The sequence below is a fragment of the Stegostoma tigrinum genome, chromosome 21 (genome assembly GCF_030684315.1).
Source record: "Stegostoma tigrinum isolate sSteTig4 chromosome 21, sSteTig4.hap1, whole genome shotgun sequence".
Taxonomy (NCBI): Eukaryota; Metazoa; Chordata; class Chondrichthyes; order Orectolobiformes; family Stegostomatidae; genus Stegostoma; species Stegostoma tigrinum.
This window is the reverse complement of record NC_081374.1, coordinates 33779107-33806380: the sequence shown is the minus strand read 5'-3', so window position 1 is coordinate 33806380 and position 27274 is coordinate 33779107. Positions and strand designations below refer to the sequence as shown.

Genomic DNA, 27274 nt, shown 5'->3' with positions numbered 1-27274 from the left:
AAAGGCTTGGCAGAAGGAATCAGAGAAAACACAAAGGCATTTTACACTTATGTGAGGAATAAGACAATGGTCAAAGAAAGAGTAGGGCCGATCAGGGATAGCATAGGGAACTTGTGCGTGGAGTCTGAGGAGGTAGGGGAAGCCCTAAATGAGTTTTTTGCTTCTGTCTTTACGAAAGATACAAACTTTGTAGTGAATGAAACCTTTGAAGAGCAGGTGTGCATGCTGGAATGGATAGAGATAGAGGAAGCTGATGTACTGAAAATTTTGTCAAACATTAAGATTGACAAGTCGCCAGGCCCGGACCAGATTTGTCCTTGGCTGCTTTGGGAAGTGAGAAATGCAATTGCTTCACCACTTGTGAGGATCTTTGCATCCTCGCTCTCCACTGGACTCGTACCTGAGGACTAGAGAGAGGCAAATGTAATTCCTCTCTTCAAGAAAGGAAATAGGGAAATCCCCGGCAATTACAGACCAGTAAGTCTCACGTCTGTCGTCTGCAAGGTGTTAGAAAGGATTCTGAGGGATAGGATTTATGACCATCTGGAAGAGCATGGCTTGATCAAATGCAGTCAACACGGCTTTGAGAGGGGCAGGTCATGCCTCACAAACCTTATCAAGTTCTTTGAGGATGTGACTAGAAAAGTTGATGAGGGTCGAGCTGTGGATGTGGTGTATATGGACTTCAGTAAGGCATTTAATAAGGTTCCCCATGGTAGGCTTATTCAGAAGGTCAGGAGGAATGGGATACATGGGAACTTAGCTGTCTGGAATCAGAATCAGCTGGCCAACAGAAGGCAGCGAGTGGTAGTAGAAGGAAAATATTCTGCCTGGAAGTCAGTGGTGAGTGATGTTCCACAGGGCTCTGTCCTTGGGCCTCTACTGTTTGTAATTTTTATTAATGACTTGGATTAGGGGATTGAAGGATGGGTCAGCAAGTTTGCAGATGACACCAAGGTTGGAGGTGTCGTTGACAGTATAGAGGGCTGTTGTAGGCTGCAGCGGGACATTGACAGGATGCAGAGATGGGCTGAGAGGTGGCAGATGGAGTTCAACCTGGATAAATGCGAGGTGATGCATTTTGGAAGGTCGAATTTGAAAGCTGAGTACAGGATTAAGGATAGGATTCTTGGCAGTGTGGAGGAACAGAGGGATCTTGGTGTGCAGATACATAGATCCCTTAAAATGGCCACCCAAGTGGACAGGGTTGTTAAGAAAGCATATGGTGTTTTGGCTTTCATTAACAGGGGGATTGAGTTTAAGAGTCGTGAGATCTTGTTGCAGCTCTATAAAACTTTGGTTAGACCGCACTTGGAATACTGCATCCAGTTCCGGTCGCCCTATTATAGGAAAGATATGGATGCTTTGGAGAGGGTTCAGAGGTGGTTTACCAGGATGCTGCCTGGACTGGAGGACTTATCTTATGAAGAGAGGTTGTCTGAGCTCGGACTTTTTTCATTGGAGGAAAGGAGGAGGAGAGGGGACCTAATTGAGGTATACAAGATAATGAGAGACATAGATAGAGTTGATAGCCAGAGACTATTTCCCAGGGCAGAAATGGCTAACATGAGGGGTCATAGTTTTAAGCTGGTTGGAGGAAAGTATAGAGGGGATGTCAAAGGCGGGTTCTTTACACAAAGAGTTGCAAGAGTATGGAATGCGTTGCCAGCAGCAGTTGTGGAAGCACGGTCATTGGGGTCGTTTAAGAGACTGCTGGACATGCATATGGTCACAGAAATTTGAGGGTGCATACATGAGGATCAATGGTCGGCACAACATGGTGGGCTGAAGGGCCTGTTGGGTGCTGTGCTGTTCTATGTTCTATGTTCTAAATTGGACTGGAGAAATTGTGGCTTTGTCTGATAAATTACTTGGACTTGATGGCCTGCATTCTAATGGTTCAAATAAATGGCTGCAGAATGTGGGATACATTGGTTTTGATCCTCAAATTCTGTAGTTTCTACAATTGTTCCTATAAATTACCAGATGTCAAGTAGAACCTTCCTGTTCAAAGTGAGGGAACCAAATGTCAAATAGTTTGATTCAATAATACTAAACAAAAATATTTGATTGCATTATTAGGAGTTTTTTTGCAAGACACTTTGAAAATCATAATGTGACTGGGAGGCAACAAACATGGATTTATGAAAGTGGAATCATCTTGAAAAATCTGTTGGAGTTTTTTGAGATTGTAATTGGTAGACCATAAAAGTGACTCATTTGGATTTGGTTTGTCAAAATGCATTTGATGACGCATTGAGAGGCTATTACATAGGGAAGGGGTGTGTGTGTGTGTATGTGCGTGTGTGTGTGTGAGAGAGAGAGAGAGAGAGAGAGAGAGAGAGAGACACAGTTTAAAAAAACAAAGGCAGAGTTGGAACAGGAATTGTGAGTTTGGCATTTTTACCATTGCTGAGTTTTGTCAAACCAACCAGGCTATGAAACAGGCTTCATCAAAGGGGTAGCATAAAGGAGTTTGGGGAACTTGCGCCATCAATACTGTCATGTATCAAGCTAAGACATTTCCATAAAGTATTTTGTTAGAATGCAGTTAGACTCATAGAGTTGTCCAGCACAAAATAGACCCTTTGGTCCAACTTGTCCATGCCGACTAGATATCCTAAATTGATCTAGTCCCACTTGTTAGCATTTGGCTCATATCCCTGAGTTTTGGAGCAATTTAGGGACTGGGTTGAGTAAGATGAGTTCTTACGCAGCAGTAGCTGAGTTAGAGAACTTTGGAACTAGACATGACATGAGATATTTATTAGGTTTGAGGGATGTTTGTAGCCAGTTGAGATAGATATGTCTTTGTTGTATTGATTACTTAAACTTTAAGTATCAAGCTAAGACATTTCCATAAAGTATTTTGTTAGAATGCAGTTAGACTCATAGAGTTGTGCTTTTGATTTCTAATCATTGTTGTAATGTAGGCAGTATGGAAGTCAATTTATACATGCCAACACCCTACAAATAGAAATGAGATTTGAGGTATCATTTGCCTGTTAGTTCATGGTTAAATTGTGTTAGTTCCAATTTGTGTCATTTAGCAACTTCGGCTCTTATTTCCTGAGATCAACTGATTGTGTTTCAGTGAACATGCTGAGCATTCTGTACTCAACAAAAACCTTAGTTTTATTCCCCTGCGTCCCTACCTTGATGAATTTTCGGTATGACATAATTCGTCCATTGCCTTCTCTGGCTTGTTCAATATACTTATGTTTCTTTTTGCTAGTCTTCTTTTTACTTGACAGGAACATGGGCTCAATGTAACTTTGAAAGGTATATTTTTAATTTTTCATTGAAGTAAGCAGAAATTCTTGGCTTTTGGCAGCACATTACATTTAATCAGTCTGAAAATCTGCTGTTTCAGCAAATATTCAGCAGAATGCAGAATGATGAGTTCTAAACCTATTGGTATTAAATAGTACAGTAAGGATTCTGAATCAAAGTCTGTCACAAAAATAACTTTGTTTTCAAAGGCATTCGCTGTGGATGAAATCACATTCACAAACCCTGAAATATTCAAATTGTATGTCCAAGTACAGCATCATAATTTTAATTATTTGTCTATTATGAGATAACCAATGTTCATCACTGCAGTAACATTTAGTTATTTTTTGTTGTAATGATGCAGACCAACTGGTATTCTTAAATGTGCACGTTATGTATCAAATAGTTGTGAGATACTCATAACATCATATTTTAAGATGAATAATTAAGGTCCAATGTAATTTGAAAGAAACCTAGCATAATTAAATGAGGTCTATCGTTAGATTTTGATTTCACTTTTTAATCTCACACAATTGAAATAATTTGCATTTATATAACACCTTTACGGCCTGAGGATAACCCTTCACAGCCAGATATGTGCTTTTGATTTCTAATCATTGTTGTAATGTAGGCAGTATGGAAGTCAATTTATACATGCCAACATCCTACAGATAGAAATGAGATAATCTACATTAGTGACATCAGTTGAATGATAATTGTTGATTAGGTTATGGAGCTTTGCTTTCTCAAAATTTTGACACCCTCTATAGAAGTGGAGGGCTCACTGGGCCTAAGTATAACATTAATTTCACAAGGTGGCATTACAACAACGCAGCAGTCACTCAGAATAGAGCTCTGAAATATAGAAGAAGCATTTACTCTAGAGTGAACTGGACTGAAATTAAGCTTTTGAGCTATACTGCTCCTTTGATTCCATTATATATAATTGCAACAGAAAGAAAGCGTATTAATTGAACTAAACATGCACTTTGCTGAAAGATGACTAAAGAAAGGGGTGAGCAAATTTGACACATATACACTCATGACTTTGTTGGAGAGGTTTCATCATGAATGAAAGGTGCAACAAAATTACAGCAAAAAAATGAAAACCTAAATTTGTACTCCATACAAATATTATTTAATGCAAATATTAGTGAGGAGAAACTTGAATGGTCTTGACTTATACTTCTTATCAGGCTTGGGAAGATGACCAACAAAGAATAGTGTTGAGATGTGAAGGGCCTGGAATAGGTGAGAGGACCAGAATGCATTATTTGTTGGTAGAAAAGGTTGAGATATCATCCTCTCTGGTCCTCAGAACAAAATAAATCTGTGGTTCCATTAATAGAACAGATTAAGGATAAAATAGCAATGTTGTTATGTTTTTGAGATAGAATGCTAGTATCAGAAATATTGACTATGAAACTATTGTTGATCTTACTCACTGATGTCCTTTGGGGAAGTAAATCTGTCATTCTCACCCAATCTAGTTCATATAGAGCTTCAGACTAATTGCAATGCAACTGGCTCTTAACTGTTCTTCTAAATGGTCTAGCAAGCCACTCAGTTGTATTCAAGAAGGTGCTTCAGCATTATTTTCTCAACAGCAATTGGAGATGGATATTAAACGTTGGCGCGACCAGTAATGCCATATTTCATGAAATAATTTATTGATACATCCCATACATTTACTTAGATAACACATACACATTACTTAAATGCCTGGATTCATATTTTGCTTAATAAATACAATTATTAGTGATAACATAAAAGTTGGGGCAAGTTTGTGTTGAGAATTAGTGGGATAGATGGAAAGGAAGAGTGTCTGAAGTACTTACATTACCTGTTTAATTAAGTGAGTAGGAGATGTTATCTGTAAGCCTCAATTAAAATGATCATTTTAGTTTAAATCTGAGCAGTGAATGATTATTATGATGAATATCATCCAGGAGGCAAGTTTTGCTAACAACAGAATTACACTTTGGCTTAACATTTGTAGTGAGGAAAATGTTCAAGAGTATATTGTAACATGTAATCTGTATTTACTTAATCAATATAAGGAGAAATGTCCCGTTAGTCATGGAACAGTTTTGAAGTTACTGTGCAGGCCACTCTCAAACTATTTCTTTTAAGCTACACCACACCTTACCAAAAAGTTTAAAGTAACGGCACATTCAAATTCGTGGGCTGCACACAGGAAAAAAGAATATTTACAGGAATCACTGGTGATGCATGGTCAGTGTAAAGTCCAAACCAGTAATAAATAAAGTCTCTTGAATCTTCTAGGATTATTTATTGACTTAAAGGTCAAGAGTTAATGAAAAGAATATAGTTGACTTGAATGTTGTGAAGACATTTGACAAAATTCCACATGTGATGCTTTGAAGGGAGTTTAAAAATAATAGCGTTCATGGAAAATTATCTAGCTAGAACAAAAATGTTTATAGGAAGGTTGAGCTACCAAATCTCTTCAATGATTTTATTGGTAGATTGGATTTAATGGTAACAAATGTTAAAAACAAAATAAAAAGATCACTTACAAATATGCCTCTAAATGAAACAAAATAGAAACTGGTTGCCTTAAAGTGTTACCTTGAATGTAAAGTACTCATTGAAGACAGGGTTCAGGGTCTTTTTCTGAACTTTCGTCTCGTATTTCTTCTTCTTGTCTGGAAGCAGGAAGACTTTAACGTAAGGATCAGATGTGCCACCCATGTCCAATGCAGGAAGTTCAGCTGCCTGAAGAATTCCCACTGTTAGCTGCAAAAGATACAGAGTATAGTTAAAGCTTTGTAATGACAATAAGATTTCTTTAAAGAAGAATATACAGAAAGGATAAGGTATTCCAATGGGAGATGACCGGTCTGGGCACTGTTGTTTCCCCACAATTTCATTTTGCCTGGCAAGGGACAGAATCATTGCAAGGCAATTGGAAGAGACCCACAAAGAATGAAATAGTTTGACTTTTAACAGGCATCTCAAGCTTTCAAAAGGAGTAAATAATTCTACAGTCTGGTCCCTTATTCTGGGTGCTATGGTTGGATGCCCAGTGACACTTGTACCTGCTGACTCTATGCAAATTACATGCCTGTCCACCTTACAAACTCTTTACAAGAGCAATTATGCTCTTCATACTAACATGACCATCCAGATTGTATCTAGATTATTGATCCATCATTGTGAACATCTTGATATCGTTCTCCAGAGTGCCTACTGCAGCATGCCCATTGAGCAGTCCCGTCCTTGGTCATGTCTTTGGCATAATATTCACAAGAAAAGTTTATGACATGCAAATCGAACATTCAGGAAAGACATAACTTATACTAGGCACTGACCTAGAAATTTTACAATGTGCTTTTAGTTCTCCTGTTTGTTGCAGAAGATCCACAACTGAGACAGCAACTTCCTGCCCTACAATCAATCATCAATAATTGGAGCATGCCCATCAGCAATTCCCCTTTTACTCCTCTTGAGCCTGAACTGACCTTGAAGAGCTCCATTAAGGTCAGCAAGCTGTCAGATTTCAGGAGCTACACAGTACAATCAGCTGAAGCAGTCACTTGTTTTCCAACTAAATGAGAATGTGCGTGATGATAGATAGCATTCTTCTGACAGTTAGTACCTTTATTGGTGCCAGCATGTTTGAAGAAAACACCTACAAAGAGAACCTGCCTAACAGGAAGAAGGCAATAATAGGCTTGTAGGTGGTTTTCAAGAAAAGTGAAGAAGTAACCTTGCCAAAGTTATGATTTTTGTTCTTAACAAGGTTACAAAAGACAGGAGACAGTTATTTTTACAAGGAATATTTTCAATGTAACTTACTTAACCTTCAGTTCATTCCATAGACCGTGTTTCAAATACAGTTCTGTTACCATTGGAGGCAGCAAGACATTTTGTGAGTGCATGTGGGTAAATTCCACCAAGATACAATGGAACCATTGTGCAGAAAGCAATGTAAACCAGGTTCCAATGTTTTCTGATTGTGTATATTGGATGATCTCAAGAGGTCACGCACTACCACCATTTGTTTCAATAACATCAAGGGACAGTCCAATATAGAGCTGCAGCTCGAGGAATTCCTCCCTAAAACAGTATTCCTCCAGAAATTACTTGCATTTATATATGAACCTTTTGGTAAAATTTAATATTGTTAACCAGGATCACCCCTGTTTTCAAATGAGCATCTAGAGAAAATACATTGGGAACCTTTGGTTGGGTTTGGCCTTTGGGTTTGATTCCCTCTTCCAATAACTGAGTTTTCAATAATTCCACAGTAGTTTCATTCTCCCTCAGAGACTATTTAACTCCTCCATCACCAATCCAATCTCACTCAGGCACTTTCAACTTCATCTGCAATCACATGACTGCGCTATGGAATCCTGCTGACTATACCGGAAACATGATATAAATTTTGTCACAAGGACAGCCCAAAGATCATGAAGCAGGATTCTTCATTCCATCTGTGTCAGGTAATTATATACATGAAAGGAAATTTATGGCTAATCAAGGAAGCATTTGTATGGAACAAAACCTGGTTTAGATCAGATTGAGGAATCCCTTGTCTGTCTGTTCTTTCTCCCCATGTGGCCTCCTATCCCCAACAACACCCTGTTTTCCATTGAGGGTCCAGTCGACTCTTTCAGCTTCCCTCTGTCACTTTTGCCACCTGTGACTAGAGGCATTAGCATAACTACTCAAACTCCCTTTCTCAAAGCACTCCTTCACTTTCTGGAGGCTCCATTACACATGAAATATTATCTAAAGAACCAAGCAGGGGCAGTTCTTATTATTGGCTTAACATCTTGCAATCCCACCTTCTTTCATGGTAAGTAGAAACATTTTTCCTTATACTAATCTCTTCCTTTCTTCTGTGGCAGTCTTACATTAATGAACTTTCCAATGAAAATACACCAATTTGAGATGCTGGAGAAAACATGATTCTTAAAGCATTGGCAAGTACATTCTAGTGTGCAGGTGGTGTTCTATGATGGCTAGATGATAAAATATGCGCTTTTACACACAGCAATGGCTAGCTTATGGTTTTGGCAGGTGATTAATATAGACAATGTATTAATGAAAGTTGTAAATTAATGCCCTTCTTGAACAGGGTTAGATCACTGGTGTGTATACTTAACAGGTGAATTGAGTAATGCTGAATTCTATTTCCAAAGTAAAACAAGCACAGCATTTCAAGAAGCCTAGAAAATTATACCACTTGCTGCTTTCACTGTTTGGAGTGCAACTAGTCCTGTTTGGTGGCTTCACTAGGTTGACACTTCATCTTCAGGTATGCCTGGTGCTGCTCCTGGTATGCCCTCCTGCATTCTGTATTGAACCAAGGTTGATCCCCTGGCTTGATGGTAATGGTTAAGTGGGGGATATGCCAGGCTATGAGGTTGCAGATTGTGCTGCAGTACAATTCTGCTGCAGTTGATGGCCCACAGTGCCTCATGGATGCCCAGCCTTGAGTTGCTAGATCTGTTCAAAGTGTCCTGTTTAGCATGGTGATAGTGCCACACAACATGATGGACATTATTCTCAATGTGAAGGCAGGACTTCATCTCCACAAGGACAGTTAGATGGTCATTCTTATTGATACTGTCATGGACAGATGCAACTGCAGCTGACAGATTGGTAAGGATGAGGTCAAGTATGTTTTCCCCTCTTGTTGATTCCCTCACTCCCTGCTGCAGACCCAGTCTAGCAGCTATGGCCTTAAGTTCCAGGTCAGCTCAATCAATAATACTGAGCCATTCTTGGTGATGGACATTGATATCCTCCACAAAGAGTACATTTTGTGCCCTTGCCATCCTCAATGCTTCCTCCAAGTGTTGTTCAACATGGAGAAGTACTGCTTCATAAGCGGAGGGAGGATGGAATGTGGTAATCAGCAAGAAGCTTCCTTCCCACGTTTAACCTGAAGCCATAAGGCTCCATGAGGCCCAGAATCGATATTGAGGACTCCTAGAGCAATACCCACCCGACTGTACATCATTGTACCATCACCTCTGCTGGATCTGCATTACATAACCATGGATGGTGATGATGGTGTCTGGGACATTGTCACTAGGGTATGTGAGTATGACTATGTCAGGCTGTTGTTAATTAGTCTGTGAGACAGCTCTCCTAATTTTGGCACTAATCCCCAGATGTTAGGGAGGAGGACTTTGCAGAGTGACAGGGCCGTTTCTGCCATTGCCTTTTCTAGTACCTAGGTCTATGCCAGGTGATCCATCCACTTCCATTTCTTTGAGACTTTTTTGTGATTGGTACAACTGAGTGGCTTGATAGGCCATTTCAGAAGGCAAATGAGAGTCAACCACATGGGCCTGGCATCACATGTAGGCCAGACCAGATGAAAGTGGCAGATTTCCTTCCAAGAAGGACATTAGTGAACCCGGCAGGTTTTTCTGACGATTGGCAATTATTTCATGCAGATTCTTAAGTACAGACTTCTAAAAAAAAATTATTGAATTCAAATTACACGATTTGTCATGGTGGGATTCAAACCCGGCTCCCCAGAACATTAGCTGGGTTTCTGGATTAATCGTCTCGTGATAATACCACTCCAGTTGCATTGGAGAAAAATATGCCTCTCACAGCATGGTCAATTAAGTTGCATCACTGAAGTTCTGCCTTCCATACAGCCTATGCTTAGATATCTAATCTCAAGTCATATAATATAGGCTCATTATTAATGAATGTGATTTTGAATGATGTCAAATATGATGAATAACTGTAAAGAACAGATGAGCTTTTCTGCAGACTGATGTACAGAATTAGGTTTCAATGTGTATCCAAATTTTACTTTTAGTACCTTATCAAGGAATCTGCAGTTGTAAAGCAAAATAGGTTCCTTGTTCAATATATTTTACTGATGAATACATCCTCTATTGCAATGCACGCACAAATTCAAATGTAGATTTTAAGTGGCAGTTTGGATTACAGTTACTTCTCAATTAGGGATCTTCTGATGGAATTTTTTGAAGTTCCTTTTTAAATTTTATAAAAGTTTTCTTCCCATTCTTTCATTTATGTTCACTGTGAATTATTGTGACAGAATGGGTCTTAGGCCTTTGTCAATGCAAACTATTCTACTTTGAGTGATCAGATTGTGCAATTCAGCACAAGATGAAATGAGAGAATCTCTAATGGGTATTGACATTTTCAATTAACCTCAAAAGAGTCCCTCCATAATACTACAACCTTTCCATTGATCATAGATACCTTGCCAATGCATTTGATACAGCTAATCTGATCATTTGAGTCATGCTGAATAACTTATTCAATTTCACACTGACCGGATCGATACTTGTCAGACCAAAATCTGGCATTCTCGTTTTATTTGAAACTGCATCGTGCATAGTGTTTAATGCATTTTGTTTGCACCTGCATGCACAAAGCAGATCCACTGCATATCATTCATACTCATACAGGTAGGTCTTCAGGAAGTCGTGCATTTGTCTGTGTTAAAATACTCCACAATTTTTTAATGAAATTTTACAGTTCTACAAATTTTAAATAAAGTACCAAAATCCTAGCTTCACAGAAGTTTAAAATTTAGACTACCATTATGCCTAAACAAAAAACAGAATTGAAACTCTATGGAAAGTTATGCATCTCAAGTCCAGAGAAGGGCCAGAATTTAGCTTGAATTCAACTTAAAGAAGGTTAGTGGGTAAGTGGGGAAAGAAGACTCTCCATTTCAAGTTGCTTTAGTCCCAGTCTGGGAAAACAGCAATGACTTTTTACCCCGACTTTGTAATTTGTCCTGACCTACTCACTGGGATACGTATGTAGCATTCAATTGGAGATCATGTCTAAATATTCTCTTAGAGCTCTGACAATCCAGTAAAGTTCTGGGCCTTGTATGTTTGTTCTTTGTGATGAATAACTAGCTTGGATTCTTGTGTTTACCACTGAAGTTAATAGCAATACCAGCATTTTCTGGAAGAAAGGGCACTGATTTAGTTAGGCCACATTTGGAATACTGTGTACAGTTCTGGTCGCCACATTACCAAAAGGATGTGGATGCTTTGGAGAGGGTGCAGAGGAGGTTCACCAGGATGTTGCCTGGTATGGAGGGTGCTAGCTATGAAGAGAGGTTGAATAGATTAGGATTATTTTCATTAGAAAGACGGAGATTGAGGGGGCACTTGATTGAGGTCTACAAAATCATGAGGGGTACAGACAGGGTGGATAGCAAAAAGCTTTCTCCCCAGAGTGGGGGACTCAATCACTAGGGGTCATGAGTTCAAAGTGAGAGGAGGAAAGTTTAAGGGAGATATGCATGGAAAGTTCTTTACACAGAGGGTGGTGGGTGCCTGGAACAAGTTGCCAGCGGAGGTGGTAGACGCAGACACGTTAGTGTCTTTTAAGATATATTTGGACAGGTACATGGATGGGCAGGGAGCAAATGGACACAGTCCGTTAGAAAATAGATGACAGATTAGACAGAGGATCTTGATCGGCACAGGCTTGGAAGGCCGAAGGGCCTGTTCCTGTGCTGTAGGTTTCTTTGTTCTTTGTTCTGTGTTCTTTGATTAAACTGAAACCTTGATGAAAATTAGACAACAGAGAATGTTGTGACATTAATTGGTCATTCACAATAGAGACTAAACCATGTACCTTTAACTTGGTGTCAAATTTAAACAAGGGTTTAATGTTGACTCGGAGTTTCTAGGAATTAAAGATTCTTTGAAAGGAGAATCACTTCAAGAATAAAATTTTCCTAATTAACCTTGAGCATTAATTATTTGCTCAATTTAATTCACTGAGCGCTCATTCCTACAAGTGGCATGGGAATGCGACTTTTTGAGATTCAACTGCTAAAATATTCTGTAGACATTTTGAAAAAGGCAGACATTATATGATATTTTATTTAGTGTCAATCTAACTCTTAACTCCCATCAATTTGACATCCTAAAAGTAATCAATTATTTAAGTGCATTGATGAGACCAACAGGATACAAGGAGTTTCACATTGATGAGATTGTTGTAATGACATTTTAGCTCTCTAATGCAATGCAAATATAGTTATATGCAATAATAGGATGGGAATAAAATTTAAATTGCTAACTTCAGCTTTCCCACCAAGAAGTTGACTGACACTAGTAAATTTTATCATTTCCAACCAACTGAGTGTTGGAGCCATGGACAATTCAAGATGGCACCAATGTGGTGCTGAATATAGAGAAAGTTCAGTGATAGAAACATAGGCCAGGAGCTGCTTTTTAATTTTATCTTTAAACAGGACTTTTCTGGTGTCAGATGTTCATAATAATGGAATTTTAGGTACTAAACTGTGACAAAACAAAAGCTGTTTCTTTGTTTATGAATCATTCTGTGTAGATCATACTGTGTACCAAAGATGGTTAATTCTAAATAAATAAATGCTATCGTTTGTTGAAACAAACCCTGTGCGGAATGTAATGTTGAACATTCGGGGATAATTTAAACAACAGAAATTTTTACATTGTTTCCCCTACCCCAACATCATGTGAAAGTGCTTCCATCCTGGTTTTATCTGATCAAAATTATTGACTGGTATAACAACATGCCACACACTGCACTTTGCCAGACCAGCAGCTGATGTCTTTGCCTGAGCTAGGGTTAGGTAAAAGATTACTCTCAGTTCCTGATCCTGACCATCAACCCAATTCTAGCCGGATAAGGCATGTGTGACAATCAGCTTCTGGGATTTAGCACTTGGAGGTAGATCAGAGGAACACGAGTGACATCCTGTTCAACTGTAGGAGGCCTAGTCAGGTTTGAGGACTGTGCCTCATTATCATGAGATTATCAAACTGTGAATGCCAAGAGATTATCTTGTTTCTGTTTGCTAGTGAAAATTCGTTAATTGGAAGTGGGCATCATTGGGTAGGCACACTTTTAGCCTATTCCTAATTGCCCAGTTGAATTTGGTGGTGAGCCAATATTGTGAACTGCTCTAGCACTAGAGTTGCAGTAACAACTATAATGCTGCTAATAAGGGAATTCCAGTATTTTAACCCAGGAACAGCAATTTTTTTTTCCACTCAGGAAGGTGTATGGTTTGAAGGGAACATGCAAGTCGTGGTAGCTCATGTAAGGCAATACACTTCTAGGTGGTAAAGTTTGCAGATTTGTAAGATCCTGTCAAAGGGCTTGATGACGTTTCTTGGTGCAATTTCCAGATGTACATACTGCTGTCACTGCGTGTCGGTGGTGAAGGAAGTGACTGTTGAAGGTGGTGTATGTGGTGCCAGTCAAGCAGGTGGCATGGTTCTGGATGGTATCTAGCTTCTTGACAGTTGTTGAAACTGTACCTATCCAGGTAGGAGAAGTGTATTTCATACCAGTCCCATCTTGTGCTTTGTACACAGTGGACAGACATTGGAGTGACAGATGGTGAGTTGGTGGCCACAGAATTCCTAGCCTCTGACTGCTGTTGTAGCCATAGTACTTATATGGCTTGTCCAGTTCAATTGTTTTTAATCAATGATAGCCCCAGGTTATTGACGGTAGAGTATTCAGCAAAAGTAATTCCATTGAATGTCAAGGGGAAATGGTTAATTTCTCTCTTATTGGAGATGATCATTGTCTGCCATTTGTGTAGTGTGATTTTACTTATGCTTACCAGCTCATGTTTGGATATTATCCATACTTTGCTACATTTGGACATAGACTGCTTCAATATCTGAAGAATCATGAATGGTGCTGAACAGCATGTAATCATCAGAGACCATTCCCACTTCTGACCTTGATGCATGAGCTGAAGATGGTTGGGCCTAGAATGCTACCCTGAGGAACTCCTGCAGAGCTGTCCTAGAGCTGAACTGACTGACCTCCAAGAATCAGAACCATTTTCCTTTGCAACAAAAATAAAAATTGCTGGTGAAACTCAGCAGGTCTTCCAGTATCTGTGAGAAGAAAGCAGAATTAACATCACAAATCTGGTGGCTGTTCCTCAGAATTGGTCTGCTTTTGCTTCAGATCTCCAGCACCTGTAGTTCTCTGTTTCATTCCATTTTCCTTTGTGCCAGGTTCGATTCCAATCATTTGAGAGTTTTCTCCATATTTCAAATTTTGCAAGGGATCCATACTCTGTGAGATGGCTCTTTGAAGTTAAGTACAGCTCATCTCTGGAGATTAGCTCTTTTGTTCTTGTTTGTATCAAGGCAGTAATGAAGTCAAGCGTTCAGTTACCTAAACTGAGATTGTTGTCACTGAGTACACCACTTCATAGCATTGTCATTGGCCTCTTCCATCACTTTAATGATCAAAACAGTTTGACGGGGCAGTAAATGGCTGGGATGAAGTTGTCCTGCTTATTGTGCACAGGACAGCTCGCATTAATTTTTCAGATCACCAGGCAAATGCCAATTCTGTAGCTGGAATGGAATATCTTGGCTAGAGGCATGATTAATTCTGCAGGACAAGACTTCTCTATTATGTTATGATGAAGGTTTAAAAACCCAAAGCACTATGGACAATTTTAACTTGTAATCATAATTAACTGTTTTATAAGAAGGTTGATGCAGATAAAAAATAGCTGCAGATGCAAATGAAGTGTCTGAAGAAAGAGTAGGATTGAATATAACACCTAAAGTGTCAAATAAAGATAAAGATTCAAACAGAGTGGACTGATCCTTGTGACTTCAAAGTTAATAAGATACTGATAATCCCTCATCAACAGCAGACCACTAACTGTGGGTTTTGTCCCACATTGCAGACACATTTCATATTTTTTCCTTTCAAGAATACACAAAATTAGGAGATGAAATGCCAGTTTTGATACAAATAGAATATACAGGTCGGGATGAATGTTCTTCTGGGGGTTTGAGCATGAGCATGCATTGAAGGTTGCAATTGGAAAAACTAGCCCTAATCATCCCTATATTGCAGGTAAAGGTCTTCTCTAATTCCAGTGCTACAACAAAATGATCTCTCTCTATCTCTCTATATCTCTATCTCTCTATATCTTTATCTCTCTATATCTCTATCTCTTCCCCCTCCACCCCATCCCGATTCCTGGAATACAATTATAGTTGGAAGGAGTCAGAACTATAGAACCTCAAGCAATCTGCAAAATTTAGGATTGTGTAATTAACTTTTTAATGAGCAACATCAACATTATTGGAGCAGCTGCAACATTCGGCCAACCACTCTTCACAAACAATTTAGAGACTGATTTTTTTTTAATGAACTTTTATCATTTTGAATTCGCCTCATTTCTAACTTGTGTCTACGTATGTTCCTTTGGTTTTCCTTCTCGTGCAGTAATTAATGAGCTCAATATTTTTGTTAATTCAAGAAATTGACGGGTTAAATTAGGCCCTCTCAAACGTATGTTCATTCCCAAGGGAAAAGATCTTTTCTAAGTGAACCTTGTTGCAACCAAGTGAGGGAATGAGTGAATAAGGGAAGGGAGCCAGTTAATCTTGACAGGCTTAAGAGCTTCAGAGAGAGTAGGAACTGCAGATGCTGGGGAATCTGAGATAACAAGGTGTAGAACTGGATGAACACAGCAGGCCAATCAGCATCAAAGGAGCAGGAAGCTGACATTTCGGGCCTAGACCCTTCTACAGAATCTTCATTTCTGAAGAAGGGTCTGGGCCCGAAACGTCAGCTTTCCTGCTCCTCTGATCCTGATTGGCCTGTTGTGTTCATCCAGCTTTAGTCCTAAGAGTTTAACAGCTTGGAGTATGCTGTTTGGAACCGTAATGAATTGAAGAACCTTGCCTGAGATTTTGTCATAAAATTGCTATAATATTGTCAGGACCTATTGCCTTTGTAGTATCCAATGCTTTTAGCCACTTTTTAATATGCTAGACTCTTAATCCAGGGACCGAAGTAATGATCTGCAGTTCCGAGTTCAAATCCCATCATGGCAGATGGTGGAATTTAAATTTAGTAAAAATCTGGAAATAACAATCTAATGATAACCACAAATCCGTTGTCAGTTGTCAGGAAGAAAACCCCATCTTGTTCACTAATGTCCTTTAGCGAAGGAATTTCCCACCTTACCTGATCTGGCCTACATGCGACTTCAGACCTACAGCAATGTGGTTGACTCTCAATTGCCCTCTGGGTAATTAGGGATGGGCAATAAATGCTGACCTAGCCAGTGATACCCTTATCCCATGAATTAATAAAAAATATTGAACTGATTGAAGACTGGCATTTGAAATATTGGTGCCTTATGTGGAGTCTGAGATGATGCCTGTGCTTCATCTTGTCTTTTGCGTTGATGTGTGAGGTGAGCCCCATTGTTTAGGATGGGGAATATCTGTGGAGTCACCTCCTCCAATTGCTTACTTAATTATCCATACCCATTCACAACTGGATTTTGCAGCACTGTACAATTTATTCCTGATCTGTTGGTTTTGAGATTGCCAAACCTTGTTTATCACATGGCTTCAACTGTCTTTATGCTCATGATCCTGTGGTGTAGCTTCTGTCGACTAACACTTAATTTTTCAGTCTGCAATATGCTGCTCCTGGCTTGTGTGTGCCCTCCACTGAACTAGGATTGATCCTTTGGCTTGATGGTGATGGTAGAGCATGTGATCTACCAGACATCTGATTCGGGTAGATGTGTTGGTCATCTAATAGAAAGCACCAACACGAACACCCCCCTACTTCAGGAAAAGGATTTAAAGCTGATTAGGAGCTCAATAGGTCCACAATTTTAACCCAGTCATTATGGTTTTTGTGCTGGTTGGAGAGAGATGCATCTCTCTCCCTACCACCCCTCTGCTGCACTAGTTGACAGCTGGATTGCCTCCAGTTGCTATGTTCTATGCAGTTGACTTAATACTGATAACACACTGCCATGCATAAAAAAAAGCTAATTGAACAAATTAATGAAGGGCTATCAAGTACATCCTGAGGTCTTCAGTAATGTTAACGCATTTTGGGCAGAGAGAGAGAGAGAGAAATTTGGAAGGAATAATTGAATTGTATGATTTTTTTTTCTCTGTTGTATACAGAAAACTGATTCAGAGTGATTTATGCTGCCCCTGCCATTCATTAACATGTTATAACCTTGAGTATTTCAGTCCTTTAGGTGAGAAATGAAAATCTCAGACAGGGAAGTGAGCCCCTTTAAAGCCTTTTGTTGAATGAGATGTCAGTTATATCTTTGCCATGTCGCATAGTCAGCCATGACGCATAGACAGCCATGATGGCATTTCCAGAGTCCTCTAGTGGGCACTCAAACTTTCATTGTGATTTGACCTTAATGAGGATCAGCTAATGCAGGCTCAAGGCAACAGAAGTGTAACAGACCATTGCAGCCCATTTTAAAAGATGTATGCAGTTTGTCATTGGTAAGGAGCCTTGTGAGAGATTTTGTCATGTTTAAATACAGAGGAATATGTAATCATGCAATTGACACTGTGGTGAGGTGGTAACACAGATGATCATCACTATTAGCAGTTGCTCAGTTTCGGCATGGCCATGTGAGTATTTAAATCATCCATTTCTCTTTCCCAATGGACACAGAAATCTTTCAAAGCGGCTTGCCTAAGAACAAACTGAATGCTGGAATGAACCATAATGTATTGATCGCCACGAATTTCTACAATATCTTGCAAGGGGTTTAATGTTCAGTGAGATCAGAATACTGCATCTCACCTGGTTATTCTGGAAGTCGTAGTCCAACGAAAATTGCAATTTCCCAAGTTTTTCTTCCTCTTTTGGTTCCTCATCTTTGTCTTCGCCTTCAGTTAAACCAGTTTCTGCATCATCATCATCCTGTTTGGTCTGTGAACAGGAAGCAAAATTTTGCTGAGTTTCCACAGGCACTGCTTTACTGTGAACAATATCTTGACAGCCAAACTCCTGATTTAAAGAAAAGCATGTTTTTTTAACCTCTTAAGAGAGGCTGTAGATGCAGTAGAGTATGCCTTTTGCTAGCTTTAATAGAGCACTGATTTCATTAGATTAACAGTTTTCATAAACACAAAGTGGTTTCAGCTCAGTCAACTGGTAAAGGTTTGCCGTATTGACTGAGAGGTGAATTAAAACCACCACTTCAGTTATGAACTGAATTCAAAAACACTATTCAAAACAGTACCGTGGATCACTTTATCAGACACTATCTTGGGTCTGCTATTGATTTTTGAAACAATTGAACTCGAAAACATAGGTCACAAAAGGCAATCTACTATTTAAATGGCTGAGTGATTTTGCAGTGCAGATATGACGAAAGCTGATGCGACTGAATATTAATAATCAGGCGTGCAGATGATAATATGTTTCAAAAGGAGCAAAGCAATACTAGAGTCATTAAAAGAATCTTAATGGCATTTTCCTGCATTGCTACAGCTTCAAGTCCATAAACTACATTCATGTGCAATTTGCAGTCCAACATGCCTCATCTTATTCATCAAATGTCTTAAGAGTTCAATATGTTTATGCCAAGTGCATAAGAGTTAAATTCAAATATACCTGTATGGGTTGACAATCCCCATGCAACTCTCTGTGCATGATTTTTAAGAAGGATTAACTGTTTTTGTCTAATGTCTGATCTCCTTAAGACAATGAGTTTCACACTGTTTATAATCAGCAGAAAACCTAAAGTTAGCAAAAATCCATTTTCTTTAGGACAATGTAGCAACTTCTATGTTTTTGACGACTGTGTTGTTGCTGTGTTCCTTTGACCAATCATTATGAAAAGCCATTTTGTTTAGTCAATTGTATGACCAGTTCTGTACCAAGAGGAAACAATGTGGCATTTAAATCTCCAGGAATAACAGTGCCCACATTGAAACATTCATTTATGGAGTGAAGAAAGCCTCAACGCCTTCCTTCTGATTGGTTTATGGGCCCCTGTTTAGCCACTTTGCCATCTTCTGACCCATATGCTATGGAATTTATTGATCAATTCTTCCTAGTTGGGTAAAGCCTATTTCATTCCTGCTGTCTTCTTTCTGACCACGGTGTTTCAGCTTTCTACCGTTCACCCAACAGCATCTCTAGCTTCACTGCTCATGTCCTACTTTTGTCACTCTCCATTGCTATTTTGTGGCCACTAGCCTGTCACACATCCACTACTATCCTTAGTTACCAGAATTGAGGCACAGTTGAAAGCTGGGACTTTCAGACAAAGTTTAGAACAGGCAAATATAAGAAGACTAGAAACCAATGAATTATTTAGTCTAAGAAAAAGATAAGATCGATTCCATGGCTATCAACGAGGTGGCACTAAGTTGAGAGAGTTGGGAATGGTGAATAACATCAAATATGAGACACAGAGGAAGAGTGGGAAAGACATATTATGAAAAATATACAAAAAAAAGCACAGAGAAACTGACAGAAAAGGTGTAATTAAGAACAAGAGTCAAGATAAACAGATATAAGAATAAAGAACAAATAGACCTACAGCGCAGGAACAGACCCTTTGGCCCTCCAAGCCTGCGCCGATCAAGATCCTCTGTCTAACCTGTTATCTATTTTCTAACGGTCTGTGTCCATTTGCTCCCTGCCCATCCATGTACCTGTCCAAATATATCTTAAAAGACACTAACGTGTCTGCGTCTACCACATCTGCTGGCAACACATTCCAGGTGCCCACCACCCTCTGTGTAAAGAACTTTCCACGCATATCTCCCTTAAACATTCCTCCTCTCACTTTGAACTCATGACCCCTAGTGATTGAGTCCCCCACTCTTGGGAAAAAAGCTTTTTGCTATCCACCCTGTCTATACCCCTCATGATTTTGTAGACCTCAATCAGGTCCGCCATCAACCTCCGTCTTTCTAATGAAAATAATCCTAATCTACTGAACCTCTCTTCATAGCTAGCACCCTCCATACCAGGCAACATCCTGGTGAACCTCCTCTGCACCCTCTCCAAAGCATCCACATCCTTTTGGTAATGTGACAACCAGAACTGCACACAGTACTCCAAATGTGGCCGAACCAAAGTCCTATACAACTGCAACATGACCTGCCGACTCTTATACTCAATACCCTGCCCAATGAAGGAAAGCATGCCATATGCCTTTTTGACCACCCTATTGACCTGTGTTGTCACCTTCAGGGAACAATGGGCCTGAACACCCAGATCTCTCTGTTCATCAATTTTCCCTAGGACTTTTCCATTTACTGTATAGTTCACCCTTGAATTTGATCTTCCAAAATGCATCACCTCGTATTTGCCTGGATTGAACTCCATCTGCCATTTATCTGCCCAACTCTCCAGTCTAGCTATAAAGACACCAATGACTGAATTTGAGAGAAAGAAAGAAAATGAGATGCAGTGTTTTGGAAATCAAGTAGCGAGAGCTACAAAAGAGACAGTAGGACAATGTTTTACGTTTTTGTGCAATGCCTCAATGACTGATCATATTAGTATTTAGAATTGTTTGTGTGAATTGGAAGCAACAAAAGAGTTGGAATTATTTTGCTTTAGTTTGGCGGCACGGTGGCTCAGTGGTTAGCACTGCAGCCTCACAGCGCCACGGACCCGGGTTCAACTCCAGCCTCGGGTAACTGTCTGTGCAGAGTTTACACATTCTCCCTGTGTCTCTGCACGTTCTCCCTGTGTCTGCATGGGTTTCCTCCAGGTTCTTCGGTTTCCTCCCACAGTCCAATGATATGCAGGCTAGGTGAATTGGCCATGCTAAATTGCCCATAGTGTTCAGGGGTGTTTGGGTTATAGGGGGATGGGTCTGGGTGGGATGCTGTAAGGGGCGGTGTGGACTTGTTAGGCTGAATGGCCTGTTTCCACACCGTAGGGAATCTAATCTTAGTTGTATTAGCACATAGTTCCAAAGAAAGCAAAATTTATGGTATTTTCCTTGTTTCTCTTTTCATAACTTTAAACCAAACTGATGCGGTTTATTTGTTTGAAGATACATGCTTGAAAATAAATATGGACTTGGCATTTTAAATAAAAGTGTATTCCTTTTATAGCCATAGCCCTACAGCCAATTTTTAAAAATAATTTCTTGATCAACAGCACAGCAGATTATCTTCAACTGTCGAAATGACCTAATAATTAAACCTTCTAATCATTTCATTCCAAGAGTCATTACAGATTCCACAACATGGGCTGATGAAAATCTGACAATTGCTATTGCAGCCTATTCTTCAGCTCATACAGTCCATTCCCTTTCGATTAAAGTTGTTTAATTCAAAGCCTTCTGACAATTGAACTATTTTTAAACATAAATTCAAATCTTTTGTGCACCTTTTGCATAGTTTAATTCTGATGATTGAAAGGGTTTTGATGTAAAAACCAAACATATAGTTTCAGGAGTAAGCTGCATCATTAAAATTTCATTGCCAAGTCTGGTCATCAGACATTTGAGAGATATCACTTAAACAGACGGTTCCCAAAGTGCTTGCCTGGCAATAATTATTTCTCCAAAGGCAACTCATTGTGAGAAGTGCTTGGAGATGTTTCGATCGGATGAAATGCAATAATGTTTTGATTCTGGTGGTTAACTCCAATCTACAACGGCAAAATACTAGAAGTTTGTAAGAGATTTCTTGGAAGTACAGCACTCATAATCAGTCCTAGATGGTCCTAATTGGCAGTGTGTGTATGGCAATTACTGTTAGTAGCAATCATGCAATTAAAAAGACAAGTAATTACTATGACTGATGTTCAGATTTAATAAAAAATATAGATGTTAATCACTGTAGTAGGATTCAAAATAGAGGACTATTGATTTTTATCACATTTGCTTAAGAGCCATTTACTACTGATTCAGAATTCTAATATGAAGTTCAATTGAAAGTACTATGCCTTTTTGTTTGCAGCTTGAGCTGAAAACTTTCCAAATGACATTTATGACGATGGGTCAGAGCCCCAAAATACTATAGATATTTTTAACCCTTAAATTCCATTATGGGATTTTTAATAAGAGGACTGCTACAAAGGCAAAGGATAGGTATTAATCAGAATCTATGTGAGACTGATGGGATGTAATAACTAAGGTGTCAAAGAAACTTTAAACAGAATGAACTATGACCACAAAGGTAATAAGGAGCTGATGAACCCCTGCTCAACAGCAAGATTGCATTCTGAATTGCAGAGACCTTTTGTGTTTTTCCTTTTGAAGAATAGACAAAGACATGGGGTTTAAAAGAAATTCAACTTTACTGGAGTGGACAATTGGGACTGAATACTCTCATGTATATCTTCCTAGATTCAAGCATTAGTGTGCATTGAAGGTCACAGTCAAAAGTACTATCATCTCATTACCCTTGAGTTGCAATATTTGTTAAAACTTTTACTGGCTGTTGATTGATGTTAGACAGGCATTAACTGAAATTGATGTTCTGAATTTGACTGAGGAAGAAGAAAATGGCATTGCAGATTATCAGAGATGGCAATTATGCCAGGTGGATGAGCAAATATTTTTGTGTAGGCTTAATTCAACAATGACCTCTATTGTGCATATAACCAACCAACAACTATGATTCAACTGTGATTGCTTTTCTCTATGTAGTGTTAATCCAGAACAAAACAATGCAGTTACATTGTGTCAAAGGAACACTTTGGCAATAAAATGCTGTGATGAGAAGCATTTTCGTGAATAAGATATTTTAAATTATTGATTTCATTCACAGTCCAAATTAGAATGCTTTTATGTTTGAGCACATCAGCACAAATCTGAAGCCAATGTTTCTGTTTAAATCTGCAGAAAACATTGCTTTTAATTGTCCCAAAAATGAATTTTCTAAATTGCAATCAATTATTACAGTCTGAACAATCTTAGTCTTCATATCACCACTGACATTAAAACTTTTTAACAGACAGAATAAGGGGATGGCACATGTGCAGGTGTAAGAATTAATCCTTAAAACTAATACAAAACAAATTCTTGGAAGAACCTACCATCCAGGTGAAATCCAGGACAGTCAGAAAATACAGTCAGATAATACAGATCAGGAAGAGCACAGATAAAAGGTTTGAAAAGACAAAAAACAGGCTGTGAAGCTTCACAAAACACCACAAAGAGATATGACGCACACAGTGTGGCTTGGAAAAACTGTTTTCAGATAGTAATGAGAGATTCTGTTTGCTTATTGTGTAACATGCAATATCTGTCATCACATGTCGGTTGATAGGCTGTAATCCAAACTGACAAAGGGTAATACCCATGACTGAGCACACGTTTTCTCCTCCAATTTTCCTGCCCCTTTTCCCTTCCTCTCTTGTTTGTTGAGAAATAGATTCTAAATGTCCAAGTGTTTTAGTTATTTCAGTACGACCCACTGCCATTAAGGTCCTTCTGTCTAAGTTGTAAGTCTAATCTTTCTAAGTTGCACGACTAATCTTTTTTCATAGGATATTTCTGTTTGCTGCATATACGTTACGTTCCAACTGTGTTGTCAAAAGCTAAACAGGACAAAGTTATGGCTTGAGCAGTTCATTATAAAAACTTGAATTTCTTGTGCTATGGACTTGTGGTTATGCTGGAGTGATTTCATAACTCTGTATTTGCAAAAAGAGCGGTGCTTTTGTGAGAAGGTCAAAGACAGCATCATATCTCCCAAACTCTTTATCATGATCAGATACCCTGTTTGATAGTAATCCTTGGGTTACTCCACACAGTCCAACATCCTATTTTTAAGCTGCTTCTTAATGTTGACTGCAGAGATAGTACCATCTCTTGTTACTTGGTTACACTTTGAAGCCTGCTGTGCTAAATTAAATTTCACTCATTGTGTGAACATCCCACACACTTAGTCAACAGGAAATACTTTAAATTTATAATTAAGAGCTTTCTTTGCTAAATGAACACGATCATGATTAAATTAGATTACTAGTATATTCTCCAAATTACAACTCACTTCCTAGGCCCTACACTTTGACAAATTTGACAAACATACAAACGGACTTGGGTTTCAAGATCGTCATTTGAATTGCAGAAGAGGATTACAAACCCTGACCATTCAACTGGATGGAAGTTGGTCTTCACTTAACCTACCTTTCAGGTTGATAATTTAACTTCCATGAATACCATGTTTTCTGTCTTTTCTCAAAATCTTCTTTCTATGTTCTAGTATGGATCCCAAAGGCTTTTAGCTTTATTACAAGTCTTCCTGTTAAAACGCTTTACAAGGGTATCAGTATGACACTGATACCAATCATTTTAAATAATTTTCTACATATTGGAAATGCTTAGATATTGTAGTTGAGTAGTTAAAGAGGAATCAAGAATCTCAGGCTGGCCGAATCAATGGACAATACTTCCTTCTTCATTAGGGTTGTAATTAAAAGGAACTCTTTATATGAGTGATAATGTGGCTTTCCAGAGGTTGTGGATGGAAAATTCAAATGACAGCAACTACATATTTCTAATACATGCCCAGACAAAAGCTAATAATGCCCTTGAATCTTCTAACTTAATTTTACAAATCATGAGATCCACAAAACAGTTTTGTCTTCAATTACAAATTATGCTGTGAATGAATATAAATCATATAAAACTTATCCTAGTTTGTGATCAAAATGCTTCCTGTATACAGGGAGCTGTGGTTCTTATTTCACAGAATCATTGTAAGGTTACAGCATAGAGGTAGGCCAATCATTTCAATGCTAGCCCTCCACAAGATCAATTAGGCTTGTACCACTCCCCTATATTTTTCCTGTTGTCTAGAAATTTCTCTTTCTGGGTAATGGCCAACTTCCCTTTGAATGTCATGACTGAATCTACCTCCACCACTTCTCTTTCAGGAATGAATTCCACACACAAATCACTCAATGTGCATAAAAGATTTTCTCCAAGTCTCTTATTTCTTTTCCGAATTATCCAAAATTTGTACCTTCTGGTTATCAATCTTTTTACCAATGGGAACCTATTCTCTATCTGCTTTAGTCAGCCCCCTCACAGTTAGCATACCTTTCAAATCTCAACCTTCCATTCTCCAAGAGAGACAGTTCTAGCTTCTACAGTCAATATAACTCAAGTTCTACATCTCTAGAACTATTCTCGTGAAGCTTTATTGCACTTTCTCCAGTGTTGTCACATATTTCCTTAACCGTACTGTCCAGAACTGGATACAGATACACCAATTAAGACTAAACCTGTCTTTATAAAGATTCCATAATAACTTTTTATTGCATGTCCCAATTTATTAAGCCCAGGTACCTTCATGTCAATCATAGTTGTTGTAGTCCAAGTACATACCAATGACATAAGCAGGTTGAGAAAAGATATTCTGTTTGGACAGCATAAAGAACCAGGCAACAAAAGGAAAAGCAGAGCATTATTAGCTGAAACATTTGCTAATTGGTAGATGGCATGGAAACAATAATATGTGGATCAAAGTTTGGTGTGGGAGAAGGGATTTTCAATGGGGCCATGACATTGGTATTTGAGAAGGCCAGAGAGGTAACATTAGATGGTCTACCCCTGAACCATGCTGGGACCAGTGTTCTGGAAAATTGTATACTTGAGGAAGTGGAGTTTAAACTAAACTTAAACTAAACAATAAGAGTGATAGAGTCAAGGCAGGAGAACAAAATAGTATTGTGGGAAATAAAAGTAAGAGAATGGCAGGAAGAGCAGACAGATCAAACTCAAGAATACATCAACAGTCAAGATGCTATGTGGCAAAGATGATAGAAAGATAAAACTAAATGCTCTGTATATGAATGCATATAGCAAATTAAGAGTTCATATTGAAGTGAATCAATTTGATCTCTGACAGCCATTAGAGACATAGCTGCAGGATGACAAGGATCTACACCTGAATATTGAGGGGTATAAACACTAAAGAAGAATAGGAAGCTAAGTAAAAATGGAAGGGTAACACTGTTAAATCTGAGATGGCTTTATTACAATAGTTAATGTTGCTGTTCGTTCAGGAGATCAACATATAAATTGGTTTGAGTGGAAATGAGGAAGGGCAAGTGAAAGAAGTCACTTAAAAGGGCACTCTACAAGCCGTCCGATAATAATGACAATTTAGAACAGAGTATCCAAAAGAAAATGGGTGCTTCTAATAGGATTAAATAGCTATGGATGACTTTATTCTATGCATACCAGAAATATTACATGAGCAGTAATAGCCTGGATATAAAATTTAGAGAAAGATTTTAAGATAGTTTCTTAGCATGACAAATCTAGAACCAACAGAAAAATTGTACTAGACTTGGGATTGTGCATTGTGACAGGAATAATTAATAATTTCAGAGTAAAGGCACCCCTAGTTAACGGCAATCAGGGTAGGGCCAGAAATCTAGGGTCATGGTGCTGTTCTTGTCCTAGGTTCCATACGCACAATGCAAACAAAGTGGCCCTCCCCCCCAGTGACCCGTGAAGAGTGGGCCTCCTGGAGCCCAGATCATAATTGCTGGGGTTTGATGTGTCCCTGTAATGGGTGGTGGCGGCAAACACAATGTTGAAATTTACTTTCAGTTTGAGAGGCAGAAGAGATAGTCTAAGACTTAGATAACACTAACAGTGTTGACATAAAATTGGAATTTGATGATATGAACTGACATACGAGGCTCTGGGATAGGTTATTAGAGAAACAGTAGGGAACAACTAAGGGGTATTTCAGAATACACAGAATAGGAAGATTCCTACTGTTAAGAAAATTTATAAGGGGAGGACCCAGCATCTGTGGTTAATCAAACAAGTTAATGAAAACATCAAACTTAAGGAGAAAGCGTACAATTATATAAAGATGAAAAATAGGTCAGAATATAAAGAGTAGCAGAAAATAAGTTAAAGATTAGTCAGGAAAAGTAGGAGTATGAGAAGAAACTAGCTAATCTGTTAAATGTACAAATCGATAGCAAGAATTCTATAGCTAAAAGGGAAAAAATCTAATCGTAGTAAACGTTGGTCCTCTAGGGGGTGAGAACAGGGAGTTTGCAGTAGATACCAAAGAAACGGAGGATGTAATGAATAAATATTTTGCTTTTGCCCTCAAAATAGTGGATATAAAATCATCCCTGTAGTACCTTTAAATCAGAAGGTTGAAGGAGGGAAGAGTTTGGTGATATTATAAACACTCAGGAAGTGCTACTCAGTAATCTGATGGAG

The 27274-nt window shown here is 38.7% G+C and overlaps 1 protein-coding gene across 14 annotated transcripts in view; it reads right to left on the bottom strand.

The window, feature by feature from the left end:
* LOC125462946 (synaptotagmin-B) overlaps positions 1 to 27274 on the bottom strand; it is a 579758-nt gene that overhangs the window by 98092 nt on the left and 454392 nt on the right. For 13 of the 14 annotated variants that reach the window (XM_059653434.1, XM_048553466.2, XM_048553467.2 and 10 more), the window contains 2 exons: positions 17893 to 18021; positions 5866 to 6033 (listed from right to left, as the gene is read on the bottom strand). In XM_059653434.1, the coding sequence (XP_059509417.1) occupies positions 5866 to 6033; positions 17893 to 18021 (297 nt within the window). The remainder of the gene's footprint in view (positions 1 to 5865; positions 6034 to 17892; positions 18022 to 27274) is intronic. The other variant, XM_048553470.2, reaches the window with a different exon arrangement.